Here is a 16944-nt window from a genome sequence, read left to right as displayed (position 1 = left end):
CCCATGCTGCAAGGAGGTATTGCGGAAGCTGAAAGGGTCCCAGGGCTTTAGGTGGTGGGATATGACAACTGCCTTCAAAGACTTGAAGAATAGTCATATAGAAGAGTGGCTTTCAAACTTTTTGACTGTGACCCATGGTAAGAAATGCATTTCATATTGTGGTCCAGCACATACACACATGACAAACAAAAACTTCACGAAAGACTGCAGGCTGTGACCTGCATTTTGAAGATGACCCATGTGGAAGAGGAGTGAGATTTACTCCAGACTGATCCAAGGGGTGGAATTAGGATGACTGGAGGGGGGGGGGAATGAATCAGCTTTGATACAGGCAGGAACTTTCTAGTAATTGGAACTACCCAACAGTGGACCACCTCAGGAAATTTTCAAACTGAGTTCTGGGGAAGCCCAGCATTCTGTGAAAATTCAACAGCCTCAAATATTTGCTTTCTATTTTGAAAACTATATGCAATATCCTAGTTTTAAAAGACCAACCATACCCACTCAAGGCCGCCAAATGCCAAAACTGAGCATGTTAACGTTTAGTGTATGCTGCCTTAGAGAGGGTATGATAGTGGTTCAGAGTGAGCAGAAGTCAGACTTCCTGGGTTCAAAGCCTGATTCCACCTCTTACTTCTGGTGTGACCTTGAGCAAGTCACCTAACTCTTCCTTCTAAACTTCTGTTTTCTTATCTGTAAAATGAGGATAATACTGCACTGGATTATTGCAAGGACAGCATGAAGTATTCTATACAAGGTATGTAAGACTGTGAGCGTTCAATAAATGATAGCTATTATTTTAAGTTATTACTGCATGTGTTAAAACCTAACATTCATAAAAGCCCAGTGTGGACCAGGCATTATCATCTACTCCATCATATGGATCATGGTATTTAATCCATAAGCACCTTGAGAAGAAAGCACTGTTATCATTCTCAGTTGACGGAGGGGGCAGTGGGCTCAAAAGATGAAGTGACTCATCTAGAATCAGAACTAGTAAGTGGCAGAGCATAACCTTGGACCCATACTCTTGATTACTGTACAGGTGCTCACCTGGGAGTTGCTTGAACATATGCCATTGATAAGGAAGGGGGTATATCTTCATTACTCTTTTTTGAGATTCTAGGCCCATGACATCCTGTCATGGACAGTGACACAAGGAACTGCACCAGTAGGCCACACACCTGGTTCACACCTGGGCTGCACCTGCTCTCATCCTGGCTCCACAGGTATGCATACCAACGCTGGAAAGCATTATCAACAGTGTTGTCTTTAGGCGGTAGGGTTATGGATTGTTTTAGAAAGTCTTTCATTTCTTACATTTTCCAAGAATTTGATAAGGTGCCCATGTGATAGAAAGCTTAAATTTTTTCTAATCACTTGTAATTCTAACACTCGAGTGCATTTTAATTTTTTATCATTTATTTATTTTTTAATCAATCTTTTTGTTTGAGTGTAGTTGATACACAATGTTACATTAGTTTCAGGCATACAACACAGTGATTCGCCAAGTTTGAACATTGTGCTGTGCTCAGCCCATTAGTGCATTTTTAAAATAAGAGCTTTATTGTAGCTGGGGAAGTAGACGGTAGAAGTACTAAGTACTTAGTGGAAGTTCTGAGACAACGACACAGCACCGCAGGGTTGTAAGTGAATGGTGGCTGCTTTTATAGATCCTAAAAGACGTTTTTATACTGGCGTGGTCATGTTGCTGTGAGCATTATTGATTTCTGGTGCTTTGAATCTCTTAGTTTCTTGGAGTGTGTTGCCAGTAACTCTCGTAAATATTAAAATTTCAGTATAGAGTGTTAAGGAGAGAAGATTGAGCATTGCCGCTGTGAGAGAGTCAAGTGAGGAGCAAACACTGAAGGTGAAAAGCATTGGTAGAGCACGCCATCATTCATTCAGTCCTTCCTTTGTTAGTAAATGGTGTGACTTCTTGAAGAAAAAAAGATGGCCGAAATAGAACTCATCTGTCCACGAAAGATTAACTGCTGTGGAAACTGAATCCTGCTCCTGCTGTTAACAACTAAAACCCAGACTCCCATGAAGTAACTGGTTTTAGACATAAGACAGCTGGGTATAGGCAGTTCCTGAGAGAAGAAAAACAAGGCGGGCTCTGCAATTGCCCGAGCTTCCTGCCGGGGGCAGCTTCCAGACCACAGTTCAGGGTTGGGGGACCCAAACAAAGCCCAGCTTTCTGGGTTGGGGAGATAGAAATCAGAATTCAGGGAGCCCGGAGAGGTTGGAATCTATAGGGGAGAACACCACAGAGGAGGGACCTGCACAGATAAAGTTCAGAAAGAGGAAGAAGATTCTCCTCAAATATTTGACTGATTGGTGATGACCGTGACAGTGAGATGCTACTCTTCAACCACTAGAATGCCTGAAATTCATAAAACTTACCAACCAAGTGTTGGTCAGGACATGTAGCCGTTGGAACAACATACTGCTACCCGCAGAGATGTGGAAGGATCTTGAAAGCTTCGTGCTATGTGAAGAAAGACAGTCACACAACGGTATATACTGTCTCATTACATCTATATGACATTCTAGAAAAGGCAACTGTTGGGACAGAAAGCAAAGCAGTAGTTGCTAGATGCCAGGGTTGGGAGGGTATTGACGGCAAAGAAACACAGGAAACTCTTGGGGATGATGGGTATATTTGTGTCTTAATTGTGATGGTACTTGACACAATTGCAAACATTCGCCAAAACTTAAAATTGTACACTTAGCCCTAATGAGTTATATTGTATGTCAGTTAGCTTGAGTAAGGATACATTTATAAAATTCAAGCCTTCGGGCGCCTGGGTGGCACAGCGGTTAAGCGTCTGCCTTCGGCTCAGGGCGTGATCCCGGCATTACGGGATCAAGCCCCACATCAGGCTCTTCTGCTATGAGCCTGCTTCTTCCTCTCCCACTCCCCCTGCTTGTGTTCCCTCTCTCGCTGGCTGTCTCTATCTCTGTCGAATAAATAAATTAAAATCTTTTAAAAAAAAATTCAAGCCTTCAGTAGCTCTGTAAGCAAAACCAACAATGAGCACTTACAGAATTCCCGTTGCAGGCAGTGCGATGTGCTCGTGAGTTAGGGTCATAGCACGAGGTAAATCTCAGCCTCTACCCACAAGCTTGCTCAGTCTGTTCTGCAGATAGAACAGAACCCAATCGACATAGTTCACCAGAATGCGAAGCGATCCCTCCAAATGCTGTGTGTTGCTGTTCCAGGTACTTAGAAGAGCATGTAGTAGAGCTTTTCATCAAGCACATGGAACAGATCACAGAGCGTTGCTAAGATGGATACCTCGATGCAGAAAGACCGACAGCCTGGCAAAAAATCTTCCCACCCTGCCAACAAACTACAGAAAGGTCTTGTGAATTTATTAACAGATATCTTTGGGGGGAGGAGAGAACTCTTTTTTTTTTTTTAAGATTTTATTTATTTGAGAGGCGTGAGAGTGAGAGTGTGCATGCGCATGGGGGGGGGGCAGAGGGAGAGGGAGAAGCAGACTCCCCGCTGAGCAGGAAGCAGGACTTGGGGCGCGATCCCAGGATCTGAAGATCATGACCTGAGCAGAAGGCAGATGCTTTAACTGACTGAGCCACCCACACGCCCTGAGAACTCTTCACATATGTTCTGTTTGGCACGTAAGAATGCATTTTAGAGGAATATAGTCAATCCCGGGTCATACCCCGAAGGCCATCCTTAAGACACAGCAGATAGATTGCTTTGGTGGTTCCTCAGGGCTTCTAGAGTGATGACTGGGAAGAAACTATGAAAAGAAAGGATGAGGAGGGAAGTAGGAGGAAGTCTGTTCACCACACTTGTTATTTCTCTGTATGTGGTAAGAATCTCAGTCCTCATACTTGGATGTGTAGAGAGATCTTACTTTCACTCTTCCTAAAATTAATACAAGCCCCCCACGCTGCTGGGTTGGTGGCAAGTTGAACTCCAGGCATTATGGGCACAAATCCTATATCGTCCTTGTTTCTCAAGTTCTGGATCTTTCTCAGTAGAAAGGGGTGATGTGATGGCTGGGTGGGGGAGGGGAGGAAGCACTCAGATCATTGCTCATACATCCACATGGGTGAGAGCTCCACTGACCCAGCCCACAGGCTCCCCTTGGTTTTGTTAGTATGCGTGAATTCTGGGGGCGCCTGGGTGGCTCAGTCGTTAAGCGTCTGCCTTCGGCTCAGGACGTGATCCCAGGGTTCTGGGATCGAGGCCCACATCGGGCTCCATGCTCCACGCTGGGAGCCTGCTTCTTCCTCTCCCACTCTCCCTGCTTGTGTTCCCTCTCTCGCTGGCTGTGTCTCTCTGTCAAATAAATAAATAAAATCTTTTTAAAAAAAAAAGTATGTGTGAATTCTGGGCCACCCCTGGGGTTTAGGAATCATTTCTGGGGCTGGAAACCTCATTCCAAGATCCTAACTCCACCACTTTTTCTTTCTTTTGGGGTATTTCCACCTCCCTGGTATGCTTCTAGAGTACCTGCTGCTCTCCAAGCCGAAGCCAAACGTTTCTTTCTTCCTCCCATCCTTTGATTTTGTGCTCTTTTTCTTTAATACTTTTTAAAATTGAGGCATAATTATATTCAGAAAAAGTACACAAATCATAATTATACAGCTTAATGAATATTCCCAATGAAAATACAACCTATAGAATCATTCTCTCAGAGCAAAGAAAGAGAATCACAGCAGTGTCCCAAAAGCCCTGTCTTGTCCCTTCCCCTTCTCTGTAAAAGTAAACAGTACAGCTACCCTGTCTTCTAGTATCATTAATTACTTTAGCCTCTTATTGAACTTTAAAAAAAAAAAGATTTGTTTATTTTAGAGAGACAGAGGCAGGCGTGCTCACCTGCATGGTGGGGAGGGAGGGACAGAGGGAGAGAGAATCCCAAGCAGACTCCCCACTGAGCTTGGAGCCCATGGGGGCTGGGGGCAGGTTCGATCTCATGACCCTGAGATCACCATCTGAGCCTAAATCAAGAGTCAGATGCTTAGGGGCGCCTGGGTGGCACAGCGGTTAAGCGTCTGCCTTCGGCTCAGGGCGTGATCCTGGCGTTCTGCGATCGAGCCCCACGTCAGGCTCCTCCGCTATGAGCCTGCTTCTTCCTCTCCCACTCCCCCTGCTTGTGTTCCCTCTCTCGCTGGCTGTCTCTATCTCTGTCAAATAAATAAATAAAATCTTTAAAAAAAAAAAAAAAGTCAGATGCTTAACCCACTGAGCTACCCAGGCGCCCTTCGTCTGTTTTTGAATTTTAGATAAATTGGAATCATACAATATGAAGTTTTTTCTCTCAGCCTTTTTTCACTCATGTTTGAGAGATTTAATTTCGTGTTTTGTGTATCAGTTAGCAGTTCGTTTCTGTTGCTATTTAGTTTTTCTCTGCTTGAATACAACACAATTTATCCATTCTACTATTGAAGGACGTTTGGGTTGTTTCCAGTTTGGGGCTACTATGAATAAAGGCTTTGCTAACTAGGCTCGTACATGTTTCGGGGACAGACATATAATGTATGTATGTCATCTATACCTCAGAGTAGAATCGCTGGGTCCTAGGGTGTGTTTGTGATCAGCTTGGCGGATGCCGCCATTTTTCCAAAGTGGTTTAGCCAATTTTACTTCTTTACAAGCATCGTATGAGAATTCCAATTGCTCCACTTCATCACTGACATCTTTTGCACATAACGGTTTTAATTTGCATTGCTCTTTGATCAATGAAGTTAAGCAATTTTTCATATGTTGGTTGACCTTCAGCATATTCTCTTTGGAAGAATGCTTGGTTAAGTTTTTTGCCCATGTTTTAAATTGGATTTTTCTTATTTTTAAGAGTTCTTTAAACCATTCTAGAAATGAGTCAATTTGTCAGCTACAGGGAGAGTAAATACCTTCTTTCAGTCTGTGACTTTCTTTTCCACTCTTAACGGTGTGCTAATCAACAGAAGGTCTTAATTTTAATATAGCCCAATTTATCAATCCTTTCCTTCTTAGTTACTGCATATGTCCATCCTGTTTGGGAAATCGTTGCCTAGCCCCAAATAATTGCTTCTGGAAACTGCATTATTTTACCTTTCATGTCTAGACCTACAAGTTGGTTGGAATTGATTCTGCATATGGTACGAGGTGGATGTACAAGTTTGGTGTTTTCGATATCCACATCCAAGTGACCCAGGACCATTTACTGAAAGGCCATTCTTTTTCTACCTTTCTGCAGATCTGCCTTTGTCATAAGTCAAATGTCCATGTATATGCAGGGCTACTTCTGGATTCTTTATTCAGCTCAAATACTACACTTTTTGCACCCAAATACTACACTGTCTCAATTACTATAACTTTATAACAAGTCTTGAATCTAGTAGTATAAGTCTTTCAGCTTTGTACCTTATCTGGGTGATTCTTGGCCCCATTGCATTTCCATATAAATTTTAGAATCAACTCATTAATGTTCTAAAAATAAAAATCCTTCTGTTATTTTGGCTTGGATTGCATTGATTCTAACAATCAATTTAGGGATCATCTACATTTCTACGATGTTGAATTCTCCCATCCATGTGCATTTATTTTATTTAAGTCTTCTTAAATTTTTCTCAAAAATGTTTTATAGATCTCTATGTAGAGATCACGTGTATCTTCTTTATGTCTGTCTAGGCATTTGATTTTTATGCTGTTATAAATGGTAATATTTTAATTTCCTTTTCTAATTGTATCCTAATCTAGAAATAAAACAAATTGACTTTTGTATATTGTATATACAATATTGTATATTGACCTTGATTCTAGCAACCTTCCTGAATTCAGTGATTACCCCTCATAGGTTATCTGTAGATTCTCCCCAAATTTTTCCATGTATAATCTTGTCATCTGTAGATAATGACGGCTTTATTTCTTCCTTTCTGATCCATACATTTTTATTTATTTTTCTTGACTCTTGTACTGGTTAGAGTCCTTTGGGACAGTATTGAGAAGAGTGACAACAGCCTCCTGGTTTGTCTATCTCAGGAGAAAGCTTTTCATATTTCACTCTTCAGTATCATGTTGGCTAGAGGCTTTTGTCATAGATAGCTTTTATCAGATTAAGGAACTTTGCTTCTATTCCTAGTTGGCTAGGTTTTTTTAAAATCCTAAAAGGTCATTAGATTTTATGACATGCTTTCTCAACAGATACTTCACCAAAAAAAGATATGCAGATGGGAAATAGCATATGAAGAGGTACTCAGCATCGTTAGTCATTAGGAAAATACAAATGGAAACCACAATGAGATACTACTACACAGCCCACAGGATGGCTGAAATGAAAAGGACTGCCTATTGTTGACAAGGATATGAAGGAACAGTAACTCTCATACCCTAATAGTGGAGATGTACAAAGGCACAACTTTAGGAAAGAGTTTAGCAGTTTCTTTAAAAGTTAAACATTTGAGGGCGCCTGGGTGGCGCAGTCGTTAAGCATCTGCCTTTGGCTCAGGGCGTGATCCCGGAGTCCTGGGATCGAGCCCCATGTCAGGCTTCTCCACTGGGAGCCTGGTTCTTCCTCTCCCACTCCCCCTGCCTGTGTTCCCTCTCTCGCTGGCTGTCTCTCTCTCTGTCAAATAAATAAGTAAAATCTTAAAAAAAAAAAAAAAAAACACAAAGTTAAACATTTGAGGGCGCCTGGGTGGCGCAGTCGTTAAGCGTCTGCCTTTGGCTCAGGGCGTGATCCCGGAGTCCTGGGATCGAGCCCCATGTCAGGCTTCTCCACTGGGAGCCTGGTTCTTCCTCTCCCACTCCCCCTGCCTGTGTTCCCTCTCTCGCTGGCTGTCTCTCTCTCTGTCAAATAAATAAGTAAAATCTTAAAAAAAAAAAAAAAAAGTTAAATATTTGAGGGCGCCTGGGTGGCTCAGTTGGTTAAGCGTCTGCCTTTGGCTCAGGTCATGATCCCAGGGTCCTGGGATGGAGCCCCGCACGTTGGGCTCCCTGCTCGGCGGGGAGTCTGCTTCTCCCCTGCAGCTCCCCCTGCTTGTGCACTCTCTCTGTCAAATAAATAAATAAAATCTTAAAAAAAAAAAAAAAGTTAAACATTTGATCCAGCCATACCACTCCTGAGTATTTACCCAGGAGAAATGAAAATGTATGTCCACTCAGAAGACTTGTATTGGGATGTAGATAATAACTTTTATTTGTAATACCTCCAAACTGGCAACAACTCAAATTTCCATCAGCAGTGGATTAACGATTGTCACCTTTCTTTATAATGAAATACTACTCAGCAATAAAGTCAATGAAGCATTGATACTTCGATAACATGGATAAATCTCTAAATAATTATGCTGAATGAAAGAAGCCAAACAAAAAAGAATACATGCTACATGATTCCATTCTGCATCTACTAAGATGATCGTATGGTTTTTCTTTTTCAGTTGGTCAATATGGTGAATGACATTGACTTTCAAAAGTTAACCTATCTTTGCATTACTGAGATAAACTCCACTTGGTCATGATGTATCATCTTTTTAATTTATTGTTGTATTAAATTGACTAAAATTTTTCTAAGAATTTCTGCATGTGTGTTAATGAGGGTTATTGATCTTTAGTGGTTCCTCCCATGCACCCCGTGACTCTGTCTCATTTTGGTATCAGGGTGATGCTGGCCTCCTGGAATGGATTGGGAAATGTCTTATCCTCTTCAATCTTCTTGGGATAGATTATTGCTCCATGCCCAGTGTCTGGAAAACCATTGTTTCATATATTTTGTCCATGTTTAACTTTTGTTTCCACAGCTAGGAGGGCAAATCCAGTCCCATTTTGATTGGAAATAGAAGTCCAGTTATCCTTAGTGGTTTTTTAAAAATCTTATTTTTCTGGTTGTCTTCCTCAAGAGGGTTGCTTTCGTGCACATGGTTCTACCACAGCCGGAAGCCAAGGTGATTGATCTTTTGAGTCAAGAAACTTTTTCCTTCTTCCAGGGAAATGGACTTCCATTTACCTTTAAAAAAACAGAAGCCCCCTTGCTTTGCTGTTTCCTCTGCAATCTCTTTCAGTTGCTCCATAGACTTTTAGAAACAAAAGCTAGGAAGCCTTGCATGTGCTGCTTTCTGATTTGTTCTCTCTAGTTCCTTTAAAGAAAAAATACCTTGCCATCCACCTCCTAAATGGGGTTAGGGAGAGAAGGGAGGAAAGGAATAAATATAGCATATATTTACCTCTCAGATGTTTTCTAGCCAAACATTTATTCTGCTTCTTCATCCTCAACCCGAGCGAATTAGGCAAGATTGCCACCTCCCCATTCTTTCATGCACTGGTCTGTCGGGTCCTTACTCTGGGCCAGACTCAGGAAGAGGAAGCACAGCTTGGAGCTTAAGGGCCCAGGCTCATGAGACCAACTGTGTTCAAACCCTGGCTGTTTCACTGAAAGGCTGTGTGATTTGGGTGAGTAACTAAGCCTCAGTTTCCTCGTCTGTAAAGCTGGTTCATCATAGCACCTCCTGAGGGGTCCCTGTTGGCCATGGGTTTCCCTGACTGAAGAGCAGTTCTGTGTTTCCCAAAATTCAGAGACTAAGATATTGGGCCTTAATGATAGTTTCTGTGCAGCTTCACCCCCACACCGCACCTTCTTTCTTTCTCTTGGCTCTCTTTTTTCGACTCCTGCGCACATTTTCTCTGTGAGGGTTCGGACTTGGGTGTTGAGGTAACGTGGCTCAGTGTTGTGCACACCCTGCAGACTCACGATGGACCCCCCTCCAAAATTTGACTTGAATGTCAAGACGGGTGGTGCCGCACACTCATCAAGAGGATACGACAAGGTTTATTACTCACATAAGGAGGCTTTCGGGGGAGAGCAGGGTAGGCTCCCCAATCTGGCCCCAAAATGGCTCGAGAGAGGGGAGAGAGACATGCTTGGGGTTTTCTTGTGGTCAGGAAGTGGGGCTGGCGTGAGGGCAGGGGTTTGTATAGTTTGAACTTCTGGCCTGTACCGAAGGGGAGAGCCCCTAGGCCTTCTCATCAGTTTACCCTATATGGGGTGGAAGGGGAAGAGGGAGGGCTAAGGCTTAAAAGCTGTCAGTGGTCCATTGTTGAGAAATGGAGTCAGATTCTACTGCACTCACAGGTTGGAGTTTGTAATTAATCTGCTGTGCAGAGAGTTGCTGCCTGTGAGTCTTAACAATTGTCCCACATGCGAGAGCTTCTCTCAGATGGGGGGAAGAGGAGGAGGAGAGCAGGGAATTTATATATCATTTATGTGTCACAACCCAGACACGTACAATTTTAAGTTGATTTTCCATAAATGATCCCCTGATGCTTTCTAACCCAATGTCCACACAAAGATGAAGCCTAACTCACACTTGTCTTGCGCAGTGCCCAGACAGCAAGCCCCAGTCTGGGATTTCCCTACCTCTCTGGAATTTATGGCGCTTCACTGAGGTGTGAGTCTGGGCTGAGGATGAGTGCCTGTCTCCACTTCCTGGCTGCTCTGAAATGGTTTTGTGTCCCCTTCCTGCACGGCAAGACTGTCTTCCCTGCCAGACCCTTCTTCCCTGGGACAATATCCTTCAGTGATGTGACCAAGTCTCACTAGTTTAAGAGTTGGGGCAGGGGTGAGGGTGAGGTAGGGAATACCCAATAAATTACTAAGAGAGAAAGAAAGTAAAGGGAATATTTTTTTAAAATGAGTTTCCTGTGTATCTCCTGTCAAAAGGCAAGTTTCTCTTCTATTCCATTTCAAATAAAACTTTAAGGGGTGCCTGGCTGGCTCAGTCAGTGGAGAATGAGTCTTGGTCTCGGGGTTGTGAGTTCAAGCCCCAGGTTGGGTGTGGAGATTACTTAAAAATAAAATCTTGAAAAAATAACAAAATAAAATAAAATAAAACTTTAAAGTGCTCTTTGTTTTCTTTATTTGTCAATTCTCCGTGCTAATTTTCATTTTGTTTTTCTTGTTTAGGTTTTACTGCTGCATATCCAACACAATCCTCCATTCCTTTTAAAAGCCAGACTTCAACAGTTCCAGAATCAGAAAAAAAGGGATTCAATAGTCAAGCCAAGAGATTTTATCATAAAAAGGTAATGACATCGTCTTAGACGCTCTTTACAGTTAGTCTGGGTTTGAGCTTCAGGGGACAGGCACTCAAGTCGGGCTGGTGCAGTTGTCCCTAGGACCAGTAGAGGGCAGTGTCACCCAAGGAGCCACAGCCTCCTCTCCCATTGCGCGCTCTGAAGGAATTTTAAGAATGGGTTGGGAAGGTATTAGATTCAGAGACAACAACAGCATCTGGACTTATCGTGCCACATTGAACCCCAAAAAAAATTTTTAAGAAGAAATGTATTTTAAAATTTATTATAAAAGTATAAAATTCAAAAATTGCAGGTATATGAAGTAAAAGGTAAAACTCCTTTTCTCTCCTCTCTCCCCCAGCTTCACTCCTTCTGACAGGAGAGGAAATAACAAGGTTTTCTTCAAGTAACATACTAGTAAAAATAAAAGAGTCGAATAAATTTAAAATTACCTTTGTGATGACGGCCCCCCTCTTTTTAAAAACTTCCTTTAACAGTGTATTATTACTGTTCCTGTTTGTTTTTCCTCCATGCTCACCCTCTTCCCCACATATTTCTATGTCCCTTTTCCTCTTTGACCTGGAAAATTCAGCTTGGCTCCTTGTCATCGGGCAGCTTGGGATTTCATTGGGTAAAGGCCCAAGGGTCTAACCTTCTCCTCTTTCACCAGCAGGGGGCTGAAGCACCTCACAGACGTCCTTAGAGTCTTTAAAATCTTCATTCCTTCATTGCTTTAACCAAGATCTTTAGAATTACATTCTTTTGAAGGAGTCATCATCTCAGCTACCTTTTGCTGCATTCTGAAAATGTTTTTGATCCCATAACCTTGCCACGATGGCGGAGAGGGAAGGAGATGCAGCTTCTGAAGGCAAGTGAGTCAGGAAGGACTGGGGGGGCGGGGCTCAGAAAGCCCCTCTGCCCCTCCGCCTGTCCTGCTTTGTAAACAAAAACGCTGAACGAGAGAACATTTAAGTTCCTTTCACTTCTAACATTTTAGGATTCTAAGAAAGCAAATAATATGCTTTTTTTTTAATGCACACGTGCATACACACACACACACACACACACACACACACACACACACTTTTAATTACTTGAAGGTTTTCCCCAAAGACGGTAAACAAGGTATTTGCGCGGGAGTTTTTCTCTCTTCTCCCTCTAGTTTCTGTATCTGTTTTAACTGTCCCTCTTTCTGTCTCTTCTGTTCGGTGTCCCATTGGTCAAGCTGGAACACTTGCAATCCAGCTTCCAAAAAATATAATAGCAACCACCTTTTACTGATGCTGTCTATGTGTGCAATCATTTTTAGACCATATCTCTAATCCCCAGAACAATGCTGAAAGGATGGGTTTATTATCTTAATCTAACAGGAGAGGAAATGAAGCTTAGGAACGTTAAATGACCCACCCAGGGTCATACAGCACAGGGCTTGGCACCGAAGAGGCCCTACGTAAATATTTGCTGAATCAACGTGGAGAGAATTAGACCTCAAACCCAGGTCTAGCTCACTCCGAAGCCTCATGTTCTTTCCACACACTACCACACCCCCTTTTGTGGCCTGCAAAGCTACACATTCGATTTATGAAAGTCAGCAGGTATGTTTCTGAATAGACCTCAACAGAACAGTCCAAGCTCAAGAGAGGGAGAGATGTCGAGCAATGCGCTTCGCTGTTCTGCATGATCTAGTTCTGAAGACTCATATCCAGAAACCAAATGGGCCGGCGTTTCGAGTGAGCCTGCCAGCTACTACTGCTTTCAGAAAAGTCTCTGCTGAAGGAACCAGTGGCAGCCAGCCAAAGCGACAGGCGGCATCAAATACAGAAAAGAAATCGCTCAGGAATTCGATTCTCACTTTCCAAAGAGAATCACGTTGGTTTGACATATGGAAACTTTCATCTAAGTACTTGAAAGCCTTCTGTAAATAAGTATGTCAATAACTTTGTGGCAAGAGCATGGGATTCATAAATCAGGTTCCCTGCGATCTGCCCCATTAAAGAGCTGTGTGCCTTTAGACAAGTCACTTGGTTTTTCTGAGCTTCCATTTCCTCATCTGAAACATAAGGAAGATTTGGGCTATATAATTTTTTAGGTTCTTGAAGCTGTAAAAAGAGAAAAAAAATGTTCTTGTCCCAGGTTCATTATTCTCATTTTTCTTGAGGGACACGGACATTGAGAAGTTAAAGATGTTAACATCACCCAATAATTTAGTGAGGCAATACAAATTAAAAACAGATTTTAAAACTCTGGTGTTTCACCACCCTTCTTAAGAACATTAATCGTCCACACCCTGTGCCTGATCTCATAACTTGGTTGTATTCTTGCATTAGTTCTGTGACCCACTTAGCACATCTTTAACACAGAGAATCCATGTCCTGTGAAATGTGCACTTACCTTATCAGCCTAACCCTGTGGGGAAACACTGCCCAGCTCCCATCCCCATGCAACTCAGTCCTGGGTACAGGAACCCTTCACAGAGCTCGGCGTCGTGACTGGCAATTTGTACTTCTAGAAATGAAGTCTGCTTCCCTGCACATCTTATGATTATTTACAGACGTGCTGGTAACTCCGTGTGCATGAAGGGACATGCCTCACCTGGGACAGACACGGAGCCCAGGAGCCCGATGGACGTTTTCTTCGTCCACCTCCCTGTTTCCCATTTCCCTCTGCATGGTGGTCACTGCTTTCCATGCTACGTAACACTAGTAATGTCTTCGCGTCATTTTAAGAGCAAGGCTGTTAAAATAGGCCCTTGCCGGGGATCACTGTTCCGTGATTCTAAACCTGATTTATCCCTTCCAGGCCCCAATGAATGAATGCTGGTAGCATATGGGCACTGTATTCTCTAGCTGGGAGAATTTAAAGATATATGTTGATTTTATATGTAGCCTGACAGTAAATCCACCTTCCCAAATGGTAAGCAGGCCCGTGTTTAATGTGCGATGAAATTGTATCAAGTTAATACTGTGTCACTCGCTAACTTGACAAGGCACTGGGGACCAGGGATATTTTATACATGAAGGAGATTTAAGTGAAAGGAAGTTCAGTTTGCAGGGGCCACCATGTTCAAGGGGATAATTAGCCCAGGTGTGCATTCAGCTGCGTGTTTGGACCACAACAGGCTCTGCCTGACCTTTCTGTTCCGGAAGCCTGACTTCTCCCTATGGGTCCCTGGCATGCCTCCCTAAGGAGTCTGCAGTCCCTGTTCCTGGAAATAGCAAACACTTGGCTGGCACCGACGGCATGCCAGGCACCCCTCCGAAGACTTTTGCATTTATTAACTCATTTAATCCCCATAATAACCCTGTGAGCTGAGTCTCATCATTATCTCCGCTTTTACGTAATGACCCAGAGACACAAAGAGGGTTGAGTGACTCGCACAGCCAGAGTCAGGCAGAGCGAGGACGGACACAGACGGCAGCCCCTGGTTCCCAGACACTGTGCCCCCACGTCTCCTGGGGACAGAAGCAGGGACACCCTCCTCTGTGCTCTGACAGTCACTCTCATGCCCCTGGCCGCCTTCTGCTTGGCCTGATGGTAGTGGGTGTGCAAGTCGGGGCCCTCCATCCCAGTCTAGAACGTGTTAGCTGCTAACAGGTCATGCTGTATCCTTGCACCTTGGCCTGGGCTCCGGTCCGCAGTGGCCTTCCACATGTGTTTGTTGAGTTGTGTTTCTGCCGATATGCCACTCAGGGGACTTCAAGGGGCTGCTAATATGCTGACACCAGATTTGAGCAAGAGGAAGGCTCTGAAAAAGAGAAGCAGGTGTGCACTTGGGGATAATACCCACAGTAACCAATGCTTCAAAAATGCGGGTTTGACTTCTCTTGTCTTTGTTTCCAGCCCAACCCACAGGCCCAGCTGTGGGCAAACAGCTGGTGCCCATTTTCATCTGTCAGGTGGCCAGTGTCCCACTGCCTGGCTTCCCCAAGCTTACCTGAGCGACTAAGAAAAGATCTCCTCAAGGGACCTCATCCTATTTTCCTACTCGCTCCCTTAGGGCTCCCAGGGACCTTTCATGGCTGACACCCTCCCCCATTCTGAACGAAACAGTGGTGTTCCCTTGCGTGGAGTATGCTCGCTGCCTCTTTCCTTTTTCAGCTGTGATCAGAGGTGCGGGAACTTTGAAGCCAGGCAGAAACATACGTGGGGTGAGGCAGGGAGGGAGAGAAGGCAGGAAGGGGGAAGGGCGTCTTACAAGGGGCACATCTCAGAGTCAGAGACGGTTTGAACCAGAAGGGCTTCAGTGACCTGGAATCCCCAGGCTCAGCAGCAGGGCCCTTGCTGTGACAGTGTCTCCCTGTGCAGCCCGCTGGTAAAGGTGCCCTGCTGCTCAAAGCTGCTGCCCACTCTAGCCTGGGCTAGACCTCAGGAATGTGGTCTGAAAACCACAGATCTTGACACCCCTTGCAGGTTCACAGTTGAGGGCCCTGAGGTCCGGGGAGGGGACATGCCCTGGGGGCCGATGGCAGCTCTCCCACCATGGAGTCCGTGCTGTCCTCATCACTTTGGCCACGTCAACCTGAGTAAAAGATCTCTGGCTTCGATGAAGTCAACAGGGTCGATGGACACATGGTCCTGAGACCGTAAGCCTAGAGACATTTGTAAAAAGAGATTGTTCCCTCAAGAGCCCTAAGTTCCTGTATGGTAACAGTGCNCCAGTGGACTTAGCACAGCACAGGGCTCTTCCTGTTAGATACTTCTAAGCCCTTCAGCAGACCCCTAATTTTCATTCACCTTGTGCACTCCTGAGAAACGCCAGCTCGCCAGCCCCAAAATGGACCAGAGCAAGGTGGAATATCTTTGAAGAGCAAAAGGCAGCTCTAGTGGGGCCTTTAGCCAATGACCCAACAGAGACTAAACTTCCCAAGCCAAGAAACAGTTTGACAAATCATTGATTCGAAAGTATTAATTGGACAGAATTTCCGAAATCTGGACTAGAAAATTCAGGCTATGTAGCTGGCTCCAGGCTGGCAGACTTCAAGCTTCCTGTAACCTACGGACATATTGGCGGGGGGGGGGGGGGGGGGGGGGGGGGNGGGGGGGGGAGAGGGGGAGGAGGTACACGCCCCACTCCCTGTTGCCTCCTCCTCATTACCTGTCCAACCTATCCCAGGGTCAAGTGAACGTAGACCTTTGTCCCATGCTTGGCACCTACAGGGGCTGCCATTTGGGACTCTAATCCTTCAAAAGGGCTCTCAAAGATCATTTCAACCAAATGTCACCCAGATGCATGTTGGGTCGAGGGGTGGGAGCACATCAGCCAGTCCTCTCTTGGTCAGTCCCACTCTCATGGTCTTTAGCCCCCATGGGAAGGTTTGGCTCCGTGGCGGGCAATGCCAAGAGTAGCGGCCACACACCAGCACTGCTCTCACTGCTCTGTGTGTATCGACTCATTTAATCCTCACACTGTGGGGCAGGCCTGGGAGACAACAGTATGACATCCACATCGTCCTCTCAGCGTTCATCAAGCCATCAGTAGAGCTCAGTTAAATAGTTCTTTTCCTGGTGGTGCAGTTGTTAAGCGTCTGCCTTCGGCTCAGGGCGTGATCCCGGTGTTCTGGGATCGAGCCCCACATCAGGCTCCTCTGCTATGAACCTGCTTCTTCCTCTCCCACTCCCCCTGCTTGTGTTCCCTCTCTCGCTGGCTGTCTCTCTCTGTCAAATAAATAAATAAAATCTTAAAAAAAAATAGTTCCTTTTCCCTTCTCCCTCCCCACACCCATTTTTGCTTTGTTTGTTTATTTGGTTTTTGCCCTCTGGTGTGGTCTTGGCCAAGAAACCAAGGCTAAGTTCACCCCCGTTGCGACCTGGATTCTTGTTTTGAGGATCTGCTCTGAGAGGCCCAAACTCACCAGGTCACAAAAGGTTAGTCATCAGAACTCTTATCCCAGAGGTGAAAGGCCTGGATTTTTATTGCC

General features: G+C 44.5%; 1 protein-coding gene across 10 annotated transcripts in view; it reads left to right on the top strand.

Annotated features, from left to right (window-relative positions):
• Positions 1-16944, top strand: part of STPG1 (sperm tail PG-rich repeat containing 1) — a 48442-nt gene that overhangs the window by 2384 nt on the left and 29114 nt on the right. For 2 of the 10 annotated variants that reach the window (XM_034646647.1, XM_034646648.1), the window contains exons 2-5: positions 1120-1229; positions 1800-2519; positions 3226-3366; positions 10917-11035. In XM_034646647.1, the coding sequence (XP_034502538.1) occupies positions 3294-3366; positions 10917-11035 (192 nt within the window). In that variant the 5' untranslated portion in view covers positions 1120-1229; positions 1800-2519; positions 3226-3293. Of the gene's footprint in view, positions 1-705; positions 758-1119; positions 1230-1799; positions 2520-3225; positions 3367-10916; positions 11036-16944 lie in introns of all 10 variants that reach the window. The other 8 variants (XM_034646651.1, XM_019802734.2, XM_034646650.1 and 5 more) reach the window with 7 other exon arrangements.

The sequence above is a fragment of the Ailuropoda melanoleuca genome, chromosome 2 (genome assembly GCF_002007445.2).
Source record: "Ailuropoda melanoleuca isolate Jingjing chromosome 2, ASM200744v2, whole genome shotgun sequence".
Taxonomy (NCBI): Eukaryota; Metazoa; Chordata; class Mammalia; order Carnivora; family Ursidae; genus Ailuropoda; species Ailuropoda melanoleuca.
The sequence above is the reverse complement of the archived record's forward strand: the minus strand, read 5'-3'. Positions and strand labels throughout refer to the sequence as shown.